We start from the raw sequence: 15,463 nt of genomic DNA, 5'->3' as shown, positions 1-15,463 counted from the left end.
AAAGACTGAACCCACCTGTGACTCTTTGCACCAGCAGCACCTGATGCAGCAGCTGCTCTGCTGGCGTTGGCTGTTGAGGGCAGGTAACATGGTGAGGATTCACCTTTCTCTTTTGGGTGGCTGCTCAGCTTGTCCAATTCCACCTTGCAGCACCAGGACAGGGTTGCAGTCTCCTCACAGATCCGTGGAGAGAGCCATGCCTGTGTCTCATCAGATGGCTTCATATCTGGAGGTCTTGTTTTGCTCGAGTGTCCCCTGGGGACTCACAGGTGCAGGGAACCTCAGTTCTCAGCACTTTGCCATGTCTGTGTTCAACCAGGTGTTCTGCTCCTGACTAGAAATGACAGCAGGTTGGATCTGCTCTCCCAGACTCCCTCCTCCTGGCTTTGCTCCTCTGCTTGGTGCCTGGGAACCCTGCTGCCTCACTCAAGACTCCAGTGGGAAATCTTAGATGCTGACTGATGCAGGGCAAGTAACCAAAGGTGGCCAGACTGGTTGGTTGTGGTTTGTGCAGCCCATGTGCTGCTGCTCGGTGCCAGCAACGTGCTCCCCCTGCAGAGTGTGCCATGTTATTTACATTTCTGCTCAGTGTCTTCTCTGGCACAAAGAACAAACAGCATGTTGGGAAGGGTGGCTGAGAATGCACAGCTTTGTTATGAAAACTGGGAATTTTCCTGCTTGGACTTTTGCATTGGAAATTACATCCAGTGCCTTTGTTCTTTTTACGACTCAGGGATTGGCTCTTGGAGGACTTCCTGCTTTTTTGGAGGGGGGTTTGCAAGGTTAAGGAATCTGTAGTAACAGTGGCTGAAGGCACCAGAGTTTCTATAGTGACCAGATGGAGATAAGAAAGTTCCTGCTAGTGGTGGTTGCTGAAGATGCTGGATGCCAAAACTGCAAACTGGTTTTAAACAGCCCAGCCAAGCAAGGGAGTTCTGTGGCTCCACAGTCAGCTTGGACCTGAACGTCCTCTTTGTTTGGCTGAACAAAACCCAGATAAACAAAACACTGAAGGCAATTAGCTTTGTTTGCTTGCCTTTGTCCCCTCTTCTCCCAAATCATTGTAAAATTAGGAATAACGCCAGTGAATTCTGTAGCTATTCAGCAGACTGAAGCTGGTGCATAGGAGATGAGAAACAACTAAGTATAATGCTGCTGTTTCCAATAACCAGCCCATTCAGTTTTAGTTTTAATTCCATTTTCTTTCTCTGTTCCAGATTTAAAGAGGCTTCTTTGACTGGAGCACTAAGCCTTGCTGGAGTCATGTATCTAGGTGTTGGTACCACACTTCTCCTGGGAAGGTCTCTGTGACTGTCTCCTTTCTTTAGAAGCTTTGCTGCAGCCTCTGGGTTGTCTGGGGTTGCAGATGTCACCTGTGAATCAAATCATGTGTCAGTGAGGGGATGTGCTGGGCACTGGGCCATGCTGTTAAGTGACAAATTTCCTGGATGTACATGCCATGAAGTTCACTGCAGAAAAAAGGGTGAATTGAGACCTCTCCCTTCTTACAAAAGCTTTTTGTCTATCGTGGGCATTGGCTGGGGAACAGCTCTCATCAGAGCTTGTCCAGTTAACACCACTGTATAGAACAGATATGGTGTGGGAACCCACAGGCTGCTGCTGGGAGGGGACCAGTGCTGGAGCTGCGTAGGTAACATCCAGGCTGCACAGGGCACCAGGCAAAGGCAAGGTCTCTTGGTGGAAAAAATGCAAGTATGGGGACTTTCTGGGGATGCTGGTAAGCCTGGCTGAGCTTGCTTTTCTCACGCACACCCCCAGTGGTGGTGCATCCAGCCCTGGGTTGGATGTGGTCTCCAACAGCCCATGGGAGAGGTGCTGGGTGTGAGTCTGAGCTGTGTGTTCCTGTGCTCAGCTCTTTGCTCCTACAGCTCCTAACAGCTTTGTTGTGGGTTTTTGCATGAATACACTGGCTCCAGTCTAAATGAGGGCTTTGTGGTCCATCCTGCCTGTTGTTGATGAGGAGCTCTGGGAACTGCTGCCCAACCATGGTTATGGTGACTGGTGGCAGGTGGGCAGGGCCTTGGGGCAAATGCAGCCCAGGTTGAACATCCTGCCCCATCCTTCAGGAAACTGTTTGTGGGGACAGAGATGGGGGCTTCCCCTGCTGATGAAATGAAAATGAAGTGCTTGGCTGGGTTGTTTCTGGTAGCTCTGTATTTTATCTCCCCAGCTCTGTATCAATCTTTGCCTGTGACAGTGACCCAGCCCTTGCTGCTGCCTGTGCCTCTCTGGTTAACTGGGCTCCTTCCTGTCTCCCAAGGCTGTCACAAGGTCTCGTTCACAGTCTGTGGGGCTCTGTGTGAGCAGAGGCCAGGCCAGGCCATGAGGCACTGGTGGGGGCTGGTGGCTCTGGTAGCAGCCAGCTCAGCCAGTGCCACCTGGCAATGCCCCTGAATCAGGATCCCTCCAGAGGGGCTGGAGCTCAGAAGCCTCCTCGGGCTCCCTGGGAACACCCCAGCTGGTGCTTCACCATCTCTAACCCTGTTAGCTTGGCTTTAGACAGGCAGCCTTTGATGTGACTGCAGCTGTTGGGGTGCAGAGCCCGCCCAGAGGGCAGGGAGCTGCCCACCAGCACCATTCCTGCAGGGTCTGCCAGCACAGCCTGCAGCAACCACTGCTGGGCTGGGGCAGACCAGACCTGTCCAGGCATTTGCTGATTCCCAGGAGTGCTGCACCTCTACCTGCTGAGCTGGAGCTGCCCTGCAGCTGGAGGCTGCTCCTCCCAGCAGGGGTGGGTGCCGGGAGCGTGGGCAAACTGGGAGCAGCACAGACACACTGAGCATTCATGGTGCAGAACACAGGGGTTCAGTCTCAAAACAGGAGCAATTTCAGGCCTGTTCTGGGAAAAAAAACCCAAACCAAAACCCTGTGCAAGGAGTAACTTGCACAGCTCTAATTTAGGGGGGATAAAACCCACCCCAAGCACATGGGGTGGGTTGAACTGAAGGGATGGCAGCAGCAGCTGCCCCCACCCGTGACCCCTCTAGGCTGGGACAGGAGGGGAGCAGGGCAGGTCTTCTCACCCCAGGGCACTAGTGAGCTGTCCCCAGTTCAGGCTGGCTGATGGCACTTTGCTACCTCCACTTGGTGTGGTTATTTCTGAGCTTTCTGTGGGTGTTTGGTTTGTCAATAACTATAATTAAACCTCTGTGGTTCTCTTGCAGACTCTGGAATCTATAATTTTCAGGATAGTCCCCTCTTAGTAGTGCTGGGGAGAGGATGGTCTTTGTTAGACTAAAAAAAAAATAAATACAAAATTAAAAATTGGAGCTATAAAATAAAATGCTGATTGATGCCATTTAAAAAAATACTTTACTTCAATGTTATTTCCCCTTTAAAGGAAGAGGAAAATGGACAACTTGGCATTTCTTATTCTCTCCCAGCTACTTTGGGGCAAGTTTTAACCAGAAACTAGTTTGTTTAATAATGGCACATCAGGAAAAAACTCCTAAAAACCAGGTGAGGATGAAGAGGTGTGAAAACTACAGAGAAACTTTGTGCTCTCCACAAAGGTCCCTTTGCTGACCAGGCACATAGGACAGACGTGGCTTGTAGAGCTTACCAAGTGCAGTGGTGCTGAGGGAGGACTTGTGGTGGGGTAGGGACAGACTCCTGGGTTCTCCTCCTTGTTTGCTGCTCCCTGGGATCAGGATGGGACAAGTTACTGATGGTCTGATTTGATCTGCTGAAGCTGGGGTGAGAAGTGCAGCTCCCAGAGGTGGCTGGGGAGCCTGGGATGCTCAGGCACCTCTCCCCACTGCACCTCCTGTGGCTGGGGCTTTCTGTGTACCCAGCTGGTGAATCAGGGAAACCTGCGTGGGTGGGGATGACTTAGGGATCACATGAATAACTGCAAAGTGTTCTCAGGATGAAAGGCAAGTTCAGGACATCAAAGTGGTTTTGGTACTAGGGACCTGTTCATCATGCATTTGATGGGGATGGCTGGTTTGGGTGTTTTGTGTGGTGTTTACAGGAAGGCAAAGGTGAGAGCCACATTATCCACATCAATTAAAGACAGAGGCATCATCAGCCATTTGACAGTGAAACTAGCCAGTGCCCTGCACCAGCATCACCAGAAAATACTGTACCTGCTCCCTGCCTGGGGTGTATTCACAGGTGAGTGTGTTGAGAAAGTGTTGATGCTTATTCAAGACTTTGAAGACAGCAGATATTATATAGTCTCATTTACTCCATTCTGCTGATTAATGCAGGTCTTGCAGAGAATTTTGCTCTGGCTTCTGTGCTAAATAGGGGGTTTGATGGGGAAGGAGCCACTGTCAGAGTGGATCAGAGAAGAGCACCTGAAGATAGACTCAGGAATTGAATGAGATTAAAAGTTACCCTTTTTAATCTAAACAAGAAATAGCTCAATGTTAGCTCATAATAATGAAATGCCAGAGAAAAACAACAGAAGAGAAATAAGGCAGGTGTTCAGGCTGGCTGGGAGGGAGATGATACTGATAAAGCATAAATTTAATTTATGTATAAAGCAAAAGTCAAAGCAGGGCACGTTTGCCAGTGGAAAACTTTGCTGATGACACACAGATGGGATGTTCCATATGAAGAGAGATTTTACAGTTTTCTGAGAGACTGGAGAGTAACCAGTGTTTATTCCTTGGCTTTTGGAGTCTAGAACTTGACCCTGAACTAACCCTTGCCAGTGACAAGGCTCTACTTCAATCCCACAGAGTTTTTGGGAATGGCAAATGGGAAGCAGGTTTAAAAAGGTCTTGATTTGCTCTGTACAATGGCTCCTTTTTAATTTTTTAATTTTTTTTTTTTTAAACCATGGAGGGGTTGCTTTTGGGTGTTGGCAGCCTTTATGCATGTATTTCTGTCTGTAATATACACAAATCTGCTCTCTGGTCTCTACATGGTGAATGGGGGGTGCCCAGCTGCAGTCAGTGACACTCTGGCAGTTTGAATCCTCCCAAACCCTGTTACAAAGGCTGATGTGCTGCCTGCTGTGCAGCAGCTTGTCCAGGGAACACTTTTGTGGCAGCTTAGTGAAATGCACCCAGGGATTCTCCCTCTAGAAAAACTTTACTTATCTTCTTTTAAAGGATTTGGAATCCTTTTTTTTTTAAAAAAAAAAAAAAAAGCAAAAAAACAACAACAAAAAACAGTAACAACAAAAAAATCCACCACAAAATAATAATAATAGGAATAGTGACTTCAAGATGTAGGAGTGAATAATAGATACTTTTGATAGGAAAATCCAGACCAAAATGAAGGCTCCTTGTTCCACCCTGCTGGCCAGGGCAGAGCTGCCAGTGGTGCTGCCTCGGGGCAGCCCAGGCTGGGAAGTCAGACCCTGCAGAGCTCGGTGGGGTTTGCTGCAGGTGTGTGGTACAGGGGGATGTGCCTTTGGCAGAGAGAAACTGCCTTCAGTGGGCACTTTGGTGGGATGGGAGTCCCTGATGATTCCTTTAGTAAAGGGATTTATGAATCACATGGGTCAGGCAAGCACAAGAGCCCTGATGTGGGTGGAGGGAGAAGCCCAGCAGAGCAGCTGGTCACAGGGGCCAGGAGCAAATTTGTGCCTGGCAGAGCTTTCCTTTTCCTTTAGCAGAAAGGCAGGGGTGAGCCCTGGCTCTGTACAAGCCAGGAGTCCTGGTGGAACCAGAGCACATTCTGCAGGCCTGAGAAGTCAATGTGAATCTTTCCATTGGCCCTGCCAGGCTTTGGACAGGATCTTTGTGCTGGGGGAACAATTCTGATGACATTGTTTGTGCTATAACTTGCTGGAGCATTAACTGCTTCTCACTTGGCAGGTTTGGCCCCAGCAGGGCTGAGCTGAGTGCATCCTGAGAGGGTGTTTAGTGGGAATGGAGACAGTCCAGCCCTTGACACACCTGAGCCTTGTGTCCACCAGACCCAGTGATGGCTCTAGCAGGAGCTCCTGAGTTTTTGGTCCTTAATGAAAGGTGCCAGTGGGAAGCTGCTTTGCTGGACTCTGTGCCATATAGTTGCATTTAAATTACAACAAAACTAAGGGAAAAAACCAGCAAACATCTCCCAGGCTCTGAAAACAAACAACCAAACACAGTCCCCTTCCATGAAACCCATTTCAATCACCTCATTCTATTTCCCTCTACTCTGGGAAGGAGGGGATTTATTTCCCCAGTCATTGTGTAAATATTGATTTTATTTTTCTTATTTTTTTTTAACTTGGAGCAAGAGACACAACCAGGTCTCTCATCAGTTCTTACCCAAACATCAGTAAATACAGCCTTTCTGCAGTGGCTCCAGCATGGAGAGCTTTCCCAAATACTATTGCTATTGAAGTGGAAAGAGAGTGAGAGTGTGCAGCTGTGAAGAAGTGTGTTTGCTGGGAGGGGGGGGAAAAAGAAAGCCCATTAGCTTTGAAGCAGATTTGTGTACTCTCAGTTAACAGACTGAGTATGTCAGAAGAGAACCTCTCTGTGAAAATGGGCTGTGCTCCTGCCTTCTGTGCTAACAATTCCAGAGAAGTATGAAGAAATCCAGCATTGTTCTGCTCTAAGTGGCACAGATTGAGTTTCAGTCCGTGCAGATAAAGTGGGAGGAATTGTCTACTGTGCTCCAGATGATAGAATTTGAATTGCATGTTTAATCAGCCAGGGTTTGTTGGGTTTTTTTTTTTACACAGAGAGCTTTACAGCCAGATAAAGCTGAACAATCTCTAACAAACTGTGCATCTGGAGGATGGAACCTTGTGGGGAATAGAAAAGCTGGTTGGGAAGCAGATTTACTTTCTCCTGCAGGAGAGGCTGCTGCCAACTGCAAGGTGAGGTAGGAACAATTCCCTGGCAGGGCTTTAGGGCTGAAGGTCTTAAAGCACTTTGCACATAGGGTGATCTGTATCACAAGCTGCACTCTGGAGACAAGAAAATAATGGCACAAAAGCAATGGTTCAAGTTGCTTCGGGTCGCCCTGCAGGTCACTGGAACAGTGAAAACCAAAACCCAGCTCTGTGGAGATCTAGGTTAGTGTGTGGTGCTTGGGACACTCCTGCTGCCTCCAGGCAGAGAGGAGCTGATTGGTTCAGTCAGAGACATCCAGGACCAGATGGTTCTTAAGAAATGAGGCAACATCTTTCCCACTCACCAGCCACATCACTTGTCATCAGAGCAGGGATGAGCAACTGGCTGCAGAAATAGCTGAATACAATTGCTAAAGGAAACTCTGGCCTGGCACATTGTAGCTTAGATTAAGGGCAGCAATTCTCTGTTGGGATTGGTTTGTGTCTTAAAGGTACTCTCAGCACAAATCAAATCTCAGTTGTTCTGGTGTTGGTACCTCAGAACTTAGTGGAGCACAAGCTTTTGCTTAATGTGCACATGTGTACATGCAGGGAGCCTCTCATCCTTGTCTCTGCTGAAGAAGTTTTTTTGTGTCATTAGTGAGGCCAGTGCAGGGTGGAGACCCAGGTCTGCCCATCTCAGATCTGTCCAGTCTTACCCTTCCTTCATTTTAGCCTGGGACTTACCATTTCCACTTCAATTTCTTCCTGATTCAAGGCAGGTATGACTTCCCTTTTACCAGGAAGCTGCTCCCTCAGGCCAACCCAACACCAGGACACAGGGTTCTCTCTCCTACAGCAGCTGGAACTGCTGGTCCCACTTTCAAAAATCAAAATCAGAAACAAAGAACACCTCTTGCTTTACTTGTAAAAAACATTTCTTTTGGTTTTAAATAGTATCTCCTTAAATGTTGGTGATAGCAAAAATGTGTGATAACATTTTTTCTAAACTGTTCTTCCTTTCCCTTCCCCACTGAAACTCCTCAGTCTGACCCAGGCTTAGTTTCTGTCTTGCACAAAATCTTTGCACCAGGCATTTCCATTGTCACTTGCTGTCTCCTGAAAGCCAAGATCTTGCACCAATTTCTCTCTCCCTTCTGAACTCACCCTCCAGGTTTGCTGGGTGTGCAGACAGGCTCCAGCTGCCAGAAGCCCCATGTTCTCACATGCACCCACAGAGCAAACAGCCTCTCTCCTCTGGAAGGACATGGCACAGCTCAGCAGCCAGTACCTTCCAGTGCCTGCAGCCACCTTGCAGTGCCCAATGTGCTGAGAACAGGGCAGGCTCCCTGCTCCTTCCTGCATCAGTCCTGCCTGGCACATACAGGGGCTCTGGCACGAGCACTGACCCCCCTCTGAGTCAGTGCTACTGGGTTCCCCAGAGAGCTGACAGACCACACTGGAAGTGGACAGTGCTGCCTGAAATTCTTAAGCATTGTGCATGCATGACATGCAGAATTCAGCCTTCAATTTTGCACCCTGGTTTGTGCTTCCTGCCACAGTCATAGGCTGTTGTAGCAGAGACCACAGTGACAGTTCTCCTTAATATGCAGGGAACTATTTAGATCACCATGTGCTTTCATGGCAGCCTTTGCCACGGGAAAAGGTGCTCTCAGGGTGGTTCTGTTTCATGAAGAAAAGAGATGCTGTTTCTGTAGAGAAAGATCCTGTTCCCTGTGCTCACCCAGGGTAGCACATGTCTGATCCACACCTGAACAAGGCCCTTTGACGTGGCAGAGGGGAAAGCACTGGTGCTTGCTGGTGGATTTCAGCCCTTAACTAGCAAACCTCCAGGTGGGAGGAACTGCTGCTCCATGTGCAGCAGCTCAGTGGGGATTTTGTATTTTCTGGTAGTACCAGGGACTGAAGCAGGGACAGACTGAATCCACCTTAGGAACAGATGAACAAAGAAAATAAAGGGATGATAGCAAAACCAGGCAGCCTTTACCAGATATCTTAAATAACAAAATGAGGATCTAGGAGCTGCAATGTCCTCCTACCAAAGCATGTCAGTGCTTTACTCCATCGTGGCTTACCCACCAGTTCCACACTGCCTGCTGGTGACATCAGCTGAGCACTGGGCTTTGCAGCCATCCTGGGAAACTGTGCATCTCTAACTATCTAAATGGAAGGGCATGGCAGAGTTATCATCAGCAGGCAGCACTTCCTTGGGAAGGGCTGGCTCTAGGGCTTGTGTCACTACAATGTGTTTCCTTTCATTCCAAGGGAAAAAGGCTGGGTTTAATGATTAACAACCATTCCTACCCCTCGACTGGCCGGGCAGCCTGACGTGATGTGGTGTAGCTGGAAAGCACAGGAAGGTCAGCAGCCCCACTGCACTGGCCCAGAGACAAAAGGCTTCAGTGTTCTTGAAAAGAATTTAAAACATTTTACATCAAAAGGCTGCAGGAGTTGAAACACATCACCTCCAACCTGTGGCACAGGATGGGACAGGGTTTGTTAGGAGGGCTGTGGAGAGGGGGGGAGCAGCACTGGGCAGGTGCTTGGCTGCCTAGATGATCTTTGAGCTTTCTGTACATCTCCTGTATAATTGACTCACTCCATAGTGCACTGGGAACAAGAAACATAACCCACATGAGCTTTTGTATCACAAAAATAGCTGGCAAACAGCATCAGAGCTAAAATCAGAAGGTGGTGAATGTTCTGCTCCTCAGCTGGCAGCTCCTGTTCTTGCAGTGATGGCTGAAGCCAGAAACAGAAACAAACAGGAGCACCAGGTAACTGGACCCCAGCTGGGCCAGCTGCTGCCTTCATGGAGATTTTGACTCTGCCATGGGTGGAGACACGTAGCAGCAGCCACTTCATCCACAGGTTACTGCTCATGACCAGGTCCCTACAGGGTAGGGATGACTTTAGTTCGGGGCTTGAACCAGTGCTTGTCATTCAAATAGAGCTCCTGGGTGTGAGAAGTGTCTGTGCAGTCATGTCAAACACAGGATCTGAAGAGAGAAGTGATGTAGGCACTGGGAAACCCTGGGCAGGGAACTGCACACGTGGGAAAGCATCACAGGGAAGTGTGGAGCCCAGAGGGCCTGGGCTGCTCTCAAAGTGTGCAAGAAGGGATAGAAGTGGTTGCTCTGATGTGAGTGTTTCAGTGTTGCCCCAACAGCCATGGATCAGACCCCCTGCCTGCAGCTCTGCAGGGCCTTCTTGCTGCCAGGGCTGCTGACGTTTGCAGCACAGGTGTGAGGTCAGCCCTCAAGGAGATGTCCCAGGAGCTGGGCACTGTCAGAGCCACTGCCTGCATTGCTGTGCATGGGCTGGGGGGTGACTCCTGTACCTCTGGATGGACCTTCCAGTCCTCCAGGGTTTACAGGCATGGATCCAGCCTCCCCAGGAGCCCTGCTCCATGTGATATGTGCTCCTGGGCCATGCCACAAGGCCACATGGCTGTGTCCTCCCACCCCTTCATGGCAGTGTGGTTCCCTTGTCCTGGTGTCTCCAGCAACTCTTAGCCAGGTACCAAGTTTAGATACTTCCAATCTGAACTGGGTGCTGGTCCTCAGCCCAGATGGAGTGAAAGGCTCTTTATCCCATCTCTCCTTCTCATGTTTGTTTGATCCTTCCCACAAGTTTTTCTTGTGCCTTGGGTTTCACTCCGCTGGTGCCTTCTGCCTGCTCATGCCATGGCTTGAAAGCTGAATAGGCTGCTTATCCAAATACACCCAAATGGATCCCTGTAATTCCCTCTGAGTTCTGGGGGCACTGGGTGATTCACAATAATTTTCTGATTTTGTGCAAAGGTAAAAATGCTTCAGCTGTAATTCAGTGCTGACCTTCAGGCCAAGCCAAACTGGGAGGACAAGCCCAGGTTAGTGTCTGGGATTCCTCTGGTCCTTGAAGCTGGGCTCTGAGTCATGCAGGGCAGCTGGAACTGTGCTCACCAGGGCTCCTAGATGCCTTCCCCCTTGGTGTTCCAAGAGAAGTAAAGAGACAAAATTATATTAATGAGAGCCTTGATGCTTAACCAAGGTAGGGATCCTGAGGAGAGGTGGGTGCTGACTCTTCTGCTAATGGGCTAAGTGCAGATGAGTATTTCAGGTGTTGTATTTATTCAGGCAGAAATGACATGCTGCTCTTCTGGAGGTGCTTTTTGTCAAAAGCAAGAGTTTTGTTCCCTGTGGTGTGTGGTGGCATTTCCTCCTCCCCTGTACTTTTCTTATTCTGGTTAATTAAACTGGTGTAGTCAATTCCAACTCCTTTTTTTTCTTTGTTGGTTTAGGGTTTTTTTGAATTTTCTTGAATTTTTTAATTTTAATTTCACTGCTGTGGTGATTTACTTCAGTTTATTTAGCATTTTAAAATGGCTTCTGTTTAAATTTGGAAGGGAAGAAAAAGAAATCTGCTAAATATATTTCTATTCAGATCATATGTTGTGGCTTTTCTCTTTTTGAAGAATGAGGTCTAATTTTTGAACCTGAATTCACTTGGCACTACCCTTGGCTTCAGCTATGCTGGGTTTCCTTTTGTTTTAAACTAATTCCCTTTTTCCTACTGCTGAGCTCCATTCATGTCTCCATGCTAACAGAACTTCATGCATGTGTTTGGTTTGAAAGTGTTCAGCTGAGCAGAGTTAAGTGTCTGCACAATGTTTGAGGATGGGGCTCTAAGTGTGGTTTATGGTGGTCCTTGCTGTGGACCTGAAGTGTTGCCAGTCCCTACCAGGTCCCCAAGCACACCCCCTTCACATCCATCTTTGCAAAAAAGATGCAGCACGTTTGTTTATTTATTTCTTTTCATTTAATTCTCTGTCCTCCACTCTGGGAAGCTGGGGCCTTGTTCCTTTCTGGGTATAGCACAGTTTTTTGAAGGTAAGGAAGGTTATTAAAGACTTGCTGCTTTTGGAAGAGAGAAAAGGTAGAAAGGAGCAGGAAGATACAAGGTGTTTTCAATAGCAAAGGAATTATCTGTTTTTAATAGGCTAAAACTTTATCTTAAACTGGGCTAGAATGTTTCTCAGTGAGGAATGCATGACTGAGAAACACAGAAAAACAGCTGAGGAAAAAAACTAGCTAAGAAAAAGAGAGATTTTGTGTGATTTCTGAAGAGCTCTGTGACTGCTTTTTGTCCTCAAAGCTGTGTTGGATGGGTCATCTGAGCTCCTTGGCCTTCAGAGGGTTTTGAGATAGGTTTGTTTGTGTATCTGAACTTCTTACAAATACCTGGGTGTGTTTCTTGTACTCTCCTGAAAAGGTTTTCTTGAGGCCAGGGGACTGTGAGGCTCTTTATCTCCTCCAATCATAACACCACTTGTTTCAGATTTTCTGTTACTGTCACTTGAAAGTTTCATCTGTTGTAGCAAGCAAGAACAAAGGGCAACACACTTCAGAGCAGAGCTTTGAATAAAATCTTATGCCTATAGAAACTGGGGGATGCAAAACCACTGTCCCAGCAAGCAACCACAGCTAGGTCATATGTGTGGATTAAAGAAAACAAATCCTTAGCATGCATGGTGGCAGAGGGTGTCATGGATATGGGAGATGTGATTGATGGTGGAAACCTTAATTTTTGGCCACGTTCTGAGGTCAGTTTTTTGAGTAAAACCTGCCTTGCTGAGTCAGACTGTGCTCTGAGTGTAACACAGTTCCAGCCCAGCTTCAAGTCCAGGTACTTGGGTGGATGTTGATCCTGTTTGTGGCTGTATCTGTCTCATGGGGAGTGTCTGAGTTTGGTGCCCTTACCCAGGTTTGAGGTGCTTTAGTTCTGCCTGGTCCTTCTGCTTGTCTTGGGGGATGAGACTGAAAGGGAGGAAGGAGTTTGGGGGGGGTTCACCTTTTTTTTTTTTTTTCTTTTAAGTATTTTATAAGAAGTAGAACTTGCAGTGAGCTGCTGAGGCAAATGAAGGCCAATGAACATGGGGCTGTGAGGAGACTCTGCACAGCCTCTCACCCCACTTCAAAGTGCCCAAGGCAGAGACATTGTGCAAGGACATCATAGAGATGGAGGTGCAGGTCTCTTCTCACAAGTAAATAACGGTAGGACAAGAGGGGACATCAGGGGAGGTTTAGGCTGGACCTCAGGATTTTGTTTTTCTCTGAAAGGGTTGTCAGGCATTGAACAGGCTGAGCAGGGAGCTGGTTGAATCACCATCCCTGAAGGTGTTTAAAAGTCATCTAGTTGTGGTGCTTGGGGATATGATTTAGGGGATATGAGCAGGGTTGAAGGCTGGGCTTGATGATCTTAAAGGTCTTTTCCAACTTAAATAATTGTGATTCTATGATGCAGTCCCTGCTTGGTGGAGCAACACCCTGGGGTGGCTCAGCTTTGACGCCCAGCACCCCCCAAGCCCTGTCCTTTGCCCTGCAGACCTTGCAGCCTGCCCTTCACCCTGGGGCAGCAGTGACCATGCAGCCCTTCACCCACAGCCCTCCTCTCCCTCCTGCAGCCCCATCCCTGCTCCAGCCCTTGCCGGTGGGTGCCCGGGGTGCCCCCCTGCCTCCCGTGCCTGCAGAGCAGCTCTGAACCTGCCCCTCGGAGGCTGGAGCTCCGCTCATTAGCTGCTGTTTGCTGAAACCGGATACCTGGGGCACCCCAGCCAGGAGCGGAGTCCCCTGGCTGCAGCTTTTTAAAAGGACAAGGGCAGCCTTACAATTCCCACCTCTTTCACATCCATGTCCCTCCCAGCGCCCGGTCCCAACCTCTCTTCTCTCCTGGATCCCTGCAGCATCCATGACCCACGAGTGGAGCGACGGCCCGAGGGAGACCTGCCCGCGCCAGCCCCGGGGAAGGATTATCTGTTGAACTTGGGGGACCCCCAGCCTTGCCAGAACCCCCCCCTGGCTCTCTCCGGGCCCGGCAGGCACCCCCTGACCCCAGCGCAGGACACACCTTGAGGCTGAGGGGGCAGGAGGGAGGAAGAGGGTTGGGTTTATTTTTTCACTCCTTTTGCTTTTTTGCTTTTTTTTTTCATTTTTTTTTCCCCCTTTTTAATGAGGATTATTACTATTATTTGCTAAGAAGCAGGACCCGCGGGCAGCTGCTGAGACAAAGGAAGGGCAGAGGAGAGCGGGGCTGCCCGGGGACTGTGCCCAGCCCCGCACCGCGCGGCCAGGTAAGTGCCCAAGGCAGACACCTGGGGAGCAGCCAGGGCTGCAGGGAGGAGCTGGGGGGGCTGCACCCACCTGCCTGAGGGAAGCCCGTGGAGCTGAGGGGGTGGCCGTGTCCTGGTGTGGACAACAGGGACCTGCTGGTGACCCTGGGGAGGGCAGAGCGGTTGGGTCCCAGCTCGGGGGGGCTTGGCAAGAGGTGGTAGAAGAAAGGGTAGAAGGATGTAGGTTTGACCCACGTGCCAAAGTCCTCTCTCCTGGCAGGGCTGGTGAAGTGGGCTTGGGATCAGAACTGCTCTGCTGGACCTCGTGTAAGAAAAGTCGTTCCCTCCTCCTCCTGGGGTCCAGCCCCCATCCCTGGGTGGTTGGAGGAGAAGGGGTCTGGAGGTGGCCTGGTGGCCTCACACCCAGCCCTCCAGTTGCCTTTCTCCCTGTGGGAGCAGGGCAGGGTGAGGAGAGCAGGGGGGCTTCTCTCTCATGGGCCTGAGCCCCCTCCACAGGCTCCCAACTGCTTCTGCCCAGTGCTGAGCCCAAGGAAAAGCCACATCAGGTACCTTGTAGCTCGTGTCCTCTGCCAGCCTGTGGTGAGATGTGGGGTGAGGAGGTGGGAGAGGTTCATGGCCCCCCTGGCAGGTGGGTGCAGCCTGGCACCCAGCCCCACCATCTCCCAGACCGGGGGGCCTTGTGTCTCTTCTCCACAGAGCCAGGACGGGTCTCCCAGTGCTTCTCAGCAGCTTTGCTGGCCAGAAGAGTTTCTCTTTTTAAATTATTTATTTACTTTGTATTATTATTTTTTTTTGGTAAGTGCTTCGGTGTTACAGAGGAGGGCAGCAGAGAGAGGCAGCAGGGACATCCTTAAATCATTTTCATTTCTCCAAATCTGCCTTTTCCTCTTCTCTCTAAGTCCAGAGGAGAGATCCTTGGGGGGGTGGGAGGCACATCTGCACGGCAAATAAAAATAATCGTTACAACCACCAACCAACCAACAACAACAAAAAAAAAAAAAAAAAAAAAAAAAAAAAAAAAAAAAAAAAAAAAAAAAAGCCCCGACACTTTTAAATCAAGAGCTTTGGAAAGCAGAGATCACAGAAATTTGTACTGTTCATAAGGAGGGAAAAAAAGAGGGAGGCGAGAAATCCAGCGACCATGGGCCAGCCCGGCTTCCTAGCGTGTACTTTCTGTTCTCTCTCCTTTTTCCCAAGGTAATTGCAGTCTGCCGAGAGGGAGTTAAATGGGATTAAAAGATCTGTGTAAGCAAAAGGACCCAGAAGAGAAGGAGGAAGGAGTGAGCCGTCCGGGCCAGGGGGTGCCTTTGACACAGCTGAGCCCCTTAGAGAGGCAGAGAGCTGAGCTCCTGGGAAGGATGTACCCACAAACCGGCCTGTCCCCCTTTTTCTGATGGATTGCAGCAAAAATTGCCCGAAAGAGACAATGCACTAAAACGTGATGGAGCCGGAATCAGAGCCGGTCTCCAGACTCAGAGCTACAGCAGCAGGCAGGGGGTGAGTACAAAGTCCGACTTCTCCCGGCGCTGGGGAAGGGGCATCCCGGGCTGGGCTGGGGGCTCCGGGGGGCCGGGGGATCCCGGGAG

At 49.5% G+C, this 15,463-nt stretch overlaps 2 protein-coding genes across 2 annotated transcripts in view; one reads left to right on the top strand and one right to left on the bottom strand.

Moving 5' to 3' along the window:
* The window catches only part of MEGF9 (multiple EGF-like-domains 9), a 118,112-nt gene extending 103,621 nt beyond the window's left edge, over nt 1-14,491 (bottom strand). Inside the window, exons 1-2 of the mRNA XM_010007951.1 lie at nt 14,427-14,491; nt 13,948-14,021 (exon numbers count right to left, since the gene is read on the bottom strand). Of these exons, the coding sequence (XP_010006253.1) occupies nt 13,948-14,021; nt 14,427-14,491 (139 nt within the window). The remainder of the gene's footprint in view (nt 1-13,947; nt 14,022-14,426) is intronic.
* Nucleotides 14,492-15,280: 789 nt separating this feature from the next.
* LOC104397931 (collagen alpha-1(XXVII) chain B-like) overlaps nt 15,281-15,463 on the top strand; it is a 15,999-nt gene continuing 15,816 nt past the window's right edge. The window contains exon 1 of the mRNA XM_010007950.1: nt 15,281-15,374. Within this exon, the coding sequence (XP_010006252.1) occupies nt 15,319-15,374 (56 nt within the window). The 5' untranslated portion in view covers nt 15,281-15,318. The remainder of the gene's footprint in view (nt 15,375-15,463) is intronic.

The sequence above is a fragment of the Chaetura pelagica genome, unplaced genomic scaffold (assembly GCF_000747805.2).
Source record: "Chaetura pelagica isolate M959 unplaced genomic scaffold, ChaPel_1.0 scaffold361, whole genome shotgun sequence".
Classification (NCBI taxonomy): Eukaryota; Metazoa; Chordata; class Aves; order Apodiformes; family Apodidae; genus Chaetura; species Chaetura pelagica.
This window is presented reverse-complemented; position numbering and strand designations above follow the sequence as displayed.